The sequence below is a fragment of the Cherax quadricarinatus genome, unplaced genomic scaffold (assembly GCF_038502225.1).
Source record: "Cherax quadricarinatus isolate ZL_2023a unplaced genomic scaffold, ASM3850222v1 Contig3820, whole genome shotgun sequence".
Taxonomy (NCBI): Eukaryota; Metazoa; Arthropoda; class Malacostraca; order Decapoda; family Parastacidae; genus Cherax; species Cherax quadricarinatus.
The window spans coordinates 27,573-38,293 of NW_027198846.1; the positions used below are offsets into that span (position 1 = coordinate 27,573).

A 10,721-nucleotide genomic window follows, 5' to 3' on the forward strand; every position below is an offset into this window, starting at 1 on the left:
TTCTGCTTTAAAAGTATATATGCCTTTAGACTAATCAGGTCGTATGCCCATAGGTTCCTGGACTTTTATTTGCGTTAGGCAGTATAAAAAAATGGAAAAAAATGTATTACACTTTTTTTTGAACACAGATTGATAATGCTAAATATAAAAGGGTTATTTTGCACTTGGGAAATAGGAGACAAAATTTGATCAGAATAATACAAAAGTTTCAATTATGAGGTTGAAATATATGTATTGAGTAAAGGAAGATAAAGTAAGTCTGGATCCCAATCAGAGTACATAAAGAGAACTCCGTTTCTGAATGAATGACAAAAAGCGCGTCTTCTGGGTTGAGTGAGAGCTTAGTTCTTGATTATTATATCGTGATAGTTTATTGTAAAGCTGAGACATATTTTTAGTAACTCTCTTCTCATATTTTTTGTAACTTGTTCAAGACACTAAAAATATTCCAATATTTCCTCTCAGAATATGTATAAAATCCATGGACCAATTATTCATACTACTAAAGCATGAAATATATTATTTGCTTATACAGTTATACTTAAAAATCGCGAATGTGGATCATATTCCTTTAGGTATTTTATGAAAACTCAAATAGAAAAAAACTGAGAGAAGATATTAAAGCATGAACATATTGTAACAGTGAAAATACTAGCAATGCCAGGAACCATTTGGAACTATAATGTGAAGCTGATATAAGAATAATTAGATTAGGATAGGTAAGGTTCGTCAGAAAACAGGACAAGTGTTTCCTGACGCGGGTCTTAGTCAGATGATGACCTGCCTTTAGAGTTTTTGGTCATCTGACCGAGGCCTTCTGCTGGCTTACCGATCCACCCCTTTAAAAATTATGGTCATATTTATAACCATTTCTAGTTATAACAATAAATATATCCCTAAACTTATGATAATGCATAATATTAAAGTTGCTTTTTCGAAGCTCTATATTCGATATTAATAAAAATAAGAAAAATTACAATATTATTTTAATTATTACTTTTGTTATTTATTATTTTGTTATTCTAAGAAAATGCAGCAGAGTTAAAATATAATTGTATTGGGGACGACACAAGTAACTGTCAAGGTTGTGACGTCATGTACTTGGAGTGAGGCTCCTGGTATATAAGTCACTGGATTCATGCCGAAGCATCAGTCTCATCCCACTTAGTCACTAAACATGTTTATCAAGGTATAGTGATAGTGTTATATTTACTGTACCCATGTGTAACGCATTAATATTTCAGTCTACAGAGTATTATTAAGCTCACATCTCTTACAGTGACAAAGAATAAAATAATATGAGGTGCTGGCGATTTTTCTGGCAATAATACTTGCAATTTTGCTGTCTAATTTTTAAACTCGTCGTCTTTTTCATTAATATAAATTTCTCTAAAAGTTCTTAATATAATGAAAAGGATTTTTTATTTAAAATTACGAACTTTGGCAGGTTGTTTTAGTGGCACTTTTTGTAGCAGGGACGATGTCCCACCCTCAGTCTCATCCCACCTATACGTCACCTACCCCAACATACGGCGTTCCTGGTCCTCAGGTAATTATCGTTCAAATTGGACAAGATTTTCTATATATTTTAGAAGCTATATTTAAAAAAAAAAAAGCTTAACATCAGCATGATAATAATTTATGTCATTATCCTGGCTATTTCCAAGAAAACAATATCCAGCACAGAAAACATAACACTTCTTTTTTAAGGCTCCTGCTCGGTACGACTTCAACTGGACCGTCAAAGACGACCAGTCAGGTAACGACTACGGTCAACAAGAGTCTCGTGACGGCGACAACACCCATGGCTCTTATCACGTGCTTCTTCCCGATGGTCGTGTTGAAAATGTAGTCTACACTGTTAATGGTGACTCTGGTTTCGTGGCTGAAGTGACTTACCAGGGCCAGGCCCAGCACCCAACACACCAGACCTACACTGCAGCTCCTGTGTATGGTTAATTGAACTGTGACTTTGATATTATGTTATATATTACAACTTATTCAAGAAAGCTATGTAAATAAATGTGCAACAGTGAAATGTAATTTACTATTCCTGATATTTAAAAAGCATGAAGTGCAATAAATTCATATTACGAAAGACGGAAGATATTTGAAAGAATAAAATTTGTCACTCCAACAGCAGCAATAAAAATAAGACTTCTTGATAGTATTTAATTATATTTGGAGACTAATTGTTTAAAGAGTCTGTAAAGTACTTCGTTAATTTGAAAGACAATTTGTAGTACCATAAAATAACCAGAATACACTAATCTTTAAGATAGAAAAGTATGTAAACTATCTATGTGTAAACGAATGATGCATACCTCTAGATTTATAATTGTTTTTATCACAAATTTCTGTGACTCAGTTCGTTTTAAAGGTTCAGTAAAGAAAATTCTTTTCAGGAATCAAGTAAAAGATGGGATATTATATTTTGATAAGTTACATATGGCTTACGATACTTCCTGAATGTATATAAATATCACTGTAATTGTGTGAGTTGTCAATACGAATCCTGGAATCATCGTTGTTCACAAGACTTCATAACTCTCACTAATTAATTCCTTAGTGATGACACACACTATCAACTTCATGATGACTGGTATTTACTTAAATATCTGATGACAGAACAATGATGGGATGTGGAACGCCCTAGAGCACGATTTTTTCCCATAGTGTTTTTTTTTTTTATACTACAGTATAGGTAGGAAACTGCGTTTCTCGAGGATATTTTTTTGACTTGAAGTTAATAAAAGATGATTATTTAATAATCTTATATATATATATATATATATATATATATATATATATGTATGTATATATATATATATATATATATATATATATATATATATATATATATATATATATATATATATGGCCTCATGGGGCGGGGATGGCAGACCAGAGAGGCCTAGCTTGTGGCTAGGTCTGTGGACAGTTAGTCCCAAAGATGAGGAGGTAGTTGTGCCTCCTCCCATGGGAGACTTAGGTCTCAGATACTCCCTAAAGAGGGATCCAAGGCCGGGCCACCACTTGGAAAAGGCCCGGGCCGGGAGAATACCGGCGAATCTTTAATAATAATAATAATAAATAAAACGAATGTAAGAATTCAGTGGAGAAATGAGGAACGAACTCGTTTTTAGGTGGTCTTACGAGAGCTAATCCAACAGTCCATGACTGCTTCACAAAAAGTTATCATGGCTGCTGGATGGGAATCTTTCAAGACTCTCTGTTATGCAGTGTACCTGGAGAGGGTTTCGGGGGTCAACGTCCCCGCGGCCCGGTCTGTGACCATGCCTCATGTTGCATCAGGGCCTGATCAACGAGGCTGTTACTATTGGCCGCACGCAACCCGACGTACGAACCACAGGTACTAACTTCAGGTGCCTGTCCAGTGCCTTCTTGGAGACAGTCAGGGATCAATTGGTAATCTCCCTTATGTATGTTTGGAAGCAGTTGAACAGTCTTGGGCCCCTGACACTTATTGTGCTGTCTTTTATCAAATGGTAATGATCGCATATCATTAGCATCTGAAAACTTTCCTGAAAAAGCTGTTGTCTTTATGCTGCTGTTAGAGTTCATGGTAACATTCTCACTCTATGAAAAAAGTTAATTTGAAATTAAAATTTAGAATTTTGCACAATAAATTAATCAAAACAAACGAAAATTTAAGCATATAAAATTTTAAGCATATAATTTTAAGCATATAATTTTAAGCATATAAAAAAAGATGGACTCTTAGGGAAAGTGGAATATTCAAATGGCTTCAGGAAGAAATTCAATTATTTTTCCTTGAGGCCTTTTATCCACTTCTTCGAGGCTATAGGTCCCACAATTTTCCATATATAGAAAAAAAAAGATAAAATACATTTATTAGTCTGATCTGAGGAGGAAAATGAGGAGGTGAAACAGTTAACGTGGCAGACCTGTGGTTATATTACCTTGTCTAAGTTGGTGTAAATTATCGAGAGGATTAACATTCATCTCGTTTACGTAAACAAACATGATAAACAGAATAATTTCAAGGCTCGAAGCTGTATTTTGTTACATTTACCCGGAGACATCACCACAATTATTCTGTGATGCCGCTAACAACTTTCTATTTAAAAATACATGACATTGGAATGTGAAGTTTGTTTTAGTTATTCGTACAATAAATTCTAAGTTTTTCAAGTTGATAATGAACTTCTGAACTTTTCCAACATGACTTCCCATAATGTTCACTTCAATTAAACACTAATGATGAGCCTTCGATAACTATTTACAATTTCCAGCTGATTAAAATATTAAAATGTTTGCAAATTATTTATTGATAACATTGGAACCAACATCGTCAAATATTTACAACAATGATTCTGTCATTGTTAAAAGTTTTATTGAATTTCTGAAAAAGTTCATTGTAAATACGATATACTACAAAGTGGGTGTCCAAACTTACCCTTATTACCCCCCTCTCTTCAACTCTCCCTTCCCCTCCTCCTCTCCTCGACCCCCCACCTACCCCTACCCCTCCCCCTCTCTTCAACCCTCCCTTCCCCTCCTCCTCTCCTCGACCCCCACCTTCCCAACTCCCTCCCCTCAACCCCCCACCTTCTCCTCTTCCTCTCCTCAACCCCCCAACTTCCCCTCCCCCTCACATCAATCCCCACCTACCCCTCCTCCTCTCCTCGACCCCCACCTCCCCTCCTTCTCTCTTCAACCCCACCTTCCTCTCCTCAACCCCACCTTCTCCTCCTCCTCTCCTCAAACCCCTTCCCCTCCCCCTCTCCTTGACCCCCACCTTCCCTTCCCTCTCTCCTTAACCCCCACCTTCCCTTCCCCCTCTCCTAAACCCCCCACCTTCCCCTCCTCCACATTCCATCTTTATCCATCCTTCTTCCTTATCCATCTTACCAAACCTCTGGTTAAAGAATTGAACTGACATACTCAGGGAAGCACTCGCACTCGACCCCCATCCCGCACACACGCCTCTATTACTTAACTGTGAACACCATAAGCAGCATAAAGAAGAGGTATGATAAAGCTCACGAGGCAGGAAGAGTGCCCTAGTAGCAGCCAGTGAAGAGGCGGAGCCAGGAGCTGTGACTAGACCCCTGTAACCACAACTAGGTGAGCACAACCAGGTGAGCACACGCACACACAAACACACACACACACACACACACACACACACACACACACACACACACACACACACACACACACACACACACACACACACACACACACATACACACTCGTGGAGGAGTCACGCGGTTTGAGCTCGTGTTTTGGTGGTAATTTCTGACTGTGCCATAAGGAATAGAGTGTGGGATATAGGCGTGTGCACGCATAAGAGTGCATATAATCACTTAAGCCCCGAAAAAATGAAATATAAGTGATCACAGAAAGAAAACAAAGGAAATAGTGACTGTTTAGTCGGGGCCGTTGGAAGGGTGAACGGTTGTGTCAGGCCTAAATAGTGTTGCCATAATAACGCAGTGGGGTATTTGAAGAATAAGTGCGACTCAAGACCAGGGAGATAAGAGATATGTATAGATGTGTCAGTAAATACAGTGAGTGAGTGAAAAAATTAGAAGAGCTAGAGACTATAGTGCATACAGGAAGTTAGTGGAAAAATTAGCGAGAAGCATCAAACATCTTCAACTTCTGGGACAGGACAGACCCGCAACGTTACTCCACTGCCAGCCGCAAGTAATATTCACCTAGTTTGAGTTGCATGGGGTCAATAGTACCTGTCTCTAGCTGGAATTGGGGGTCACTTTCCTCGAGCTATCAGAATTAGAATAAGCAGCATTTACTAGCATTTAATAGAATTTAGAGGTAGCGGCATATAGGCGAAGCCTAGTGTATTTATTTTTGAACGTAATTTTAAACGCATAAGAGTACAGTGGGAACCAAGAGATCATAAGAGTACAGTAGGAACCAAGAGATCGGGTACATATACAATACATATGTAGTACATACGTGGGAAATAAGGACTGTTTACATAAACATATGCACACACACTAGGTGAGGACAGCTCTGCTGTTAGGCACTTGAATAGCTGTAGCACACACACACACACACACACACACACACACACACACACACACACACACATACAGACACACACACACACATATACAGGATTTTACACCTTCCTCTGAAGTGACCCTATAACCCTTCCTTTCCCCATTTCTCTCCCTCTCCTCTCTCTTCCTCTCTCTCTCTCTCTCTCTCTCTCTCTCTCTCTCTCTCTCTCTCTCTATCTCTCTTTCTCTCTCCCCCTTTCTCTCATCCTCTCTCTCTTCCTCTATCTCTTCCTCTCTCTCTCCCTCTCCCTCTCTCTCTTCCTCTCTTACTCTCTTTCTTCCTCTTCTTTTATCTCTCTCTCTTCCCTTGTCACTCCCCCTCTCTCTTACCTTTTCCCTCTCTCTCACTTTCTCCCCCTTTTTCCCTTCTTTTCCCCTCCTTCTAGGCTCCCCTTCTCTCTCTCAATATCTCTCACTCTCTCCCCCTTTTTCTTTTTCTCTTTCTCTCTCTCTTTCACTAAAAAAAAAAATGGGACTCGCAGGAATCAGGGATCAAATGACAGTTGTACTGGTAGGGAGGAATGGATGGAGGAACAGTGGAAAAGGATAGAGCAAGAATGGGAGAGAAAAGTAGGAGAGCTTTCTGAAAAAATGGAGAAAGAGCTCTCTGTGAAATGGGAAAAGAGGTTGGAGAAGGAGACGAAGAATTGGGAGGCATAAGTCGAAACTGCAGTAGCCAGGGTAAAGGTCCTAGAATTTGAGGTAAACAGGCTGAAGCAAGTCTCAGGGGTAGTGACCAGAGAAGACACACCATACGAAGATGAGAGGCTGAACAGGAAGGAAGGAGATATGAATTATGCTAAGGTCATATCAGCCTGCAAAGAAGGGCCAGGGAGTGGAAGGGAAGAGCAGATGGGTGCAGATGGAGAGGGCGATAGGTCGAATGCTGAGGCACAACCATGCTACCAAGAGCCACTGGAAAAATCAAGGGAGAAAATGACCACATACAGACAGGAACCAGAGTCACAGAGGGAGAGGCAATGGGAGAAGGAAAGGGCAAAATCAGTGATTATCCATGGGCTTCGGGAGAGAGAGGAAAGGACACACACTGAAAGACGGCAGGAAGAAAGGAGATTGAGAAAATCATCACGGAAATAGGAGGAGAAGACATGGATGAGATTGTAAATTTTCAGAGAATAGGGGGGTACTTGAAGGGGAGAAACCGACCAATCAAGCTGATTCTCAGGACAGAAACAGTGCGGAACAGGATCCTCCAAGAGAAACCACGGTTGAAAAGCTCGGAAGAGTACAAGAAGGTGTTCCTAGACAGAGACAGAACACAAACAGAGAGACAGCAGCTGAGGGAGAGGACAAAAAAGCGAAAGGAGCTAGGAAAGGAGACAAGGATGGAATCAGCAGAGGTCAGTCAGAGCAGAACAGAGCAGCAAGGGCAAGCACACACACAACTATCCTCAGAACCCCACAACCTATCACACCATCCCAACACACAATACAATCCATACCCACAGCTTCCACCCAACCCCCAACCATAGAATCCCACAGTATGCTACCAGGTCTCCCACCCCCACAGGCCCCCCAAACCACAGTGTTGGAAAGGAAACTGAAGGTATGGTACACAAACGCTGATGGAATAACAAACAAGTGGGAGGAGTGGCACAAAAGAGTCAAAGAGGCATCACCAGACATCATAGCAATCACAGAAACCAAGCTTACAGATATGATAACAGATGCCATCTTTCCAGTGGGATACCAGATCCTGAGAAAAGACAGAAGGAACAGGGGGGGTGGAGGAGTGGCATTGCTGATCAAACACCGATGGAATTTTGATGAGCTGGAGAGAGGAGACAGCGGAGAAGAAAGTGATTACATAGCGGGAACGCTTCACTCTGGTGGTCCCAAGGTGATAATTGCGGTGATGTATAACCCACCACAGAACAGCAGGAGGCCAAGGCAAGAGTATGACGAGAGCAATAGAGCGATGGTTGACACACTGGCTGCAGTGGCGAGAAGAGCTCATGCATGCAGGGCAAAGCTCCTGATCATGGGCGACTTTAACCACAAGGAGATCGAATGGAAGAACTTGGAGCCACATGGGGGCCAAGATACATGGAGGGCTAAGATGATGGAGGTGGTACTGGAAAACTTCATGTACCAACACGTAAGGGACACTACAAGAGAGAGAGGAGAGGATGAACCAGCAAGACTGGACTTAGTATTCACCTTGAGTAGTGCAGATATTGAGTACATCACATATGAAAGACCCCTTGGGGCCAGCGATCATGTGGTTTTGAGCTTCGAATACACAGTAGAGCTACAAGTGGAGGGGGAAGCAGAAAGGCCAGGACAAATGAAACCAAACTACAGGAAAGGGGACTACACAGGAATGAGGAACTTCCTGAATGAGGTTCAGTGGGACAGAGAACTGGCAGGGAAGCCAGTTAATGAGATGATGGAATATGTAGCAACAATGTGCAAGGAGGCTGAGGAGAGGTTTGTACCCAAGGGTAACAGGAATAATGGAAAAGCCGGGATGAGCCCATGGTTCACCCAAAGATGCAAGGAGGCAAAAACCAAGTGTGCTAGGGAATGGAAGAAATATAGAAGGCAAAGGACCCAGGAGAATAAGGAGAGCAGTCGTAGAGCCAGAAACGAATATGCACAGATAAGAAGGGAGGCCCAACGTCAATATGAAAACGACATAGCAGCAAAAGCCAAATCTGACCCGAAGCTGTTATACAGCCACGTCAGGAAGAAAACAACCGTCAAGGACCAGGTAATCAGGCTAAGGAAGGAAACAGGAGAGAACAACAAGAAATGACCGTGAAGTATGTGAGGAACTCAAGAGATTCAAAGAAGTGTTCACAGAGGAGACAGAAGGGTCTCCAGAAAGACGGAGAGGTGGGGTACACCACCATGTGCTGGACACAGTACATACAACTGAGGAAGAAATGAAGAGGCTTCTGGGTGAGCTAGATACCTCAAAGGCAATGGGACCAGATAACATCTCTCCATGGGTCCTGAGAGAGGGAGCAGAGGTGCTATGTGTACCCCTAACAACAATATTCAATACATCTATCGAAACAGGGAGATTGCCTGAGGCATGGAAGACAGCAAATGTAGTCCCAATCTTTAAAAAAAGAGACAGACATGAAGCACTAAACTACAGACCAGTGTCACTGACATGTATAGCATGCAAAATCATGGAAAAGATTGTCAGGAGAAGAATGGTGGAACATCTAGAAAGGAATGATCTCATCACCAGCAGCCAACATGGTTTCAGAGACGGGAAATCCTGTGTCACAAACCTACTGGAGTTCTATGACATGGTGACAGCAGTAAGACAAGAGAGAGAGGGGTGGGTGGATTGCATTTTCTTGGACTGCAAGAAGGCGTTTGACACAGTACCACACAAGAGATTAGTGCAAAAACTGGAGGACCAAGCAGGGATAACAGGGAAGGCACTGCAATGGATCAGGGAATACTTGTCAGGATCAGCAGCGAGTAATGGTACGTGGCGAGGTGTCAGAGTGGGCACCTGTGACCAGCGGGGTCCCAAAGGGGTCAGTCCTAGGACCAGTGCTGTTTCTGGTATTTGTGAACGACATGACGGAAGGAATAAACTCCGAGGTGTCCCTGTTTGCAGATGACGTGAAGTTGATGAGAAGAGTTCATTCGATCGAAGACCAGGCAGAAATACAAAGGGATCTGGACAGGCTGCAGACTTGGTCCAGCAACTGGCTCCTGGAGTTCAGTCCCACCAAGTGCAAAGTCATGAGGATTGGGGAAGGGCAAAGAAGACCGCAGACGGAGTACAGTCTAGGGGGCCAGAGACTACAAACTTCAATCAAGGAAAAAGATCTTGGGGTGAGTATAACACCAGGCACATCTCCTGAAATGCACATCAACCAAATAACTGCCGCAGCATATGGGCGCCTGGCAAACCTCAGAACAGCATTCCGACATCTTAATAAGGAATCGTTCAGGACCCTGTACACCGTGTACATTAGGCCCATATTGGAGTATGCGGCACCAGTTTGGAACCCACACCTAGCCAAGCATGTAAAGAAACTAGAGAAAGTGCAAAAGTTTGCAACAAGACTAGTCCCAGAGTTAAGAGGTATGTCCTATGAGGAGAGGTTAAGGGAAATCAACCTGACGACACTGGAGGACAGGAGAGATAGGGGGGACATGATAACGACTTACAAAATACTGAGAGGAATTGGCAAGGTGGACAAAGACAGGATGTTCCAGAGACTGGACACAGCAACACAGGGACACAGTTGGAAGCTGAAGACACAGATGAATCAAAGGGATGTTAGGAAGTATTTATTCAGCAACAGAGTAGTCAGGAAGTGGAATAGTTTGGGAAGCGATGTAGTGGAGGCAGGATCCATACATAGCTTTAAGCAGAGGTACGATAAAGCTCATGGTTCAGGGAGAGTGACCTAGTAGCGACCAGTGAAGAGGCGGGGTCAGGAGCTTGGACTCGACCCCTGCAACCTCAACTAGGTGAATACAACTAGGTGAATACACACACACACACACACACACACAACTAGGTGAGTACACACACACACACGTCTCTATTAAATATGAACACCAGGACAGTAGGAAAGATTGTCAGTTTTTAAAAGAAAACTGGAAATAAAGTTCCTTCAAACTGACAAAAATCATGGCAAAAAT

At 42.0% G+C, this 10,721-nt stretch overlaps 1 protein-coding gene across 1 annotated transcript; it reads left to right on the top strand.

Annotated features, from left to right (window-relative positions):
• The first annotated feature begins 1,451 nt into the window (after window positions 1–1,451).
• On the top strand, window positions 1,452–2,027 carry LOC128701415 (cuticle protein 19-like). The gene is made up of 2 exons (XM_053795123.2): window positions 1,452–1,549; window positions 1,711–2,027. Exons 1-2 carry the CDS (start codon window positions 1,481–1,483, stop codon window positions 1,957–1,959), a joined length of 318 nt encoding a protein of 105 aa, XP_053651098.2. The 5' UTR covers window positions 1,452–1,480; the 3' UTR covers window positions 1,960–2,027.
• The last annotated feature ends 8,694 nt before the right edge of the window (window positions 2,028–10,721 follow it).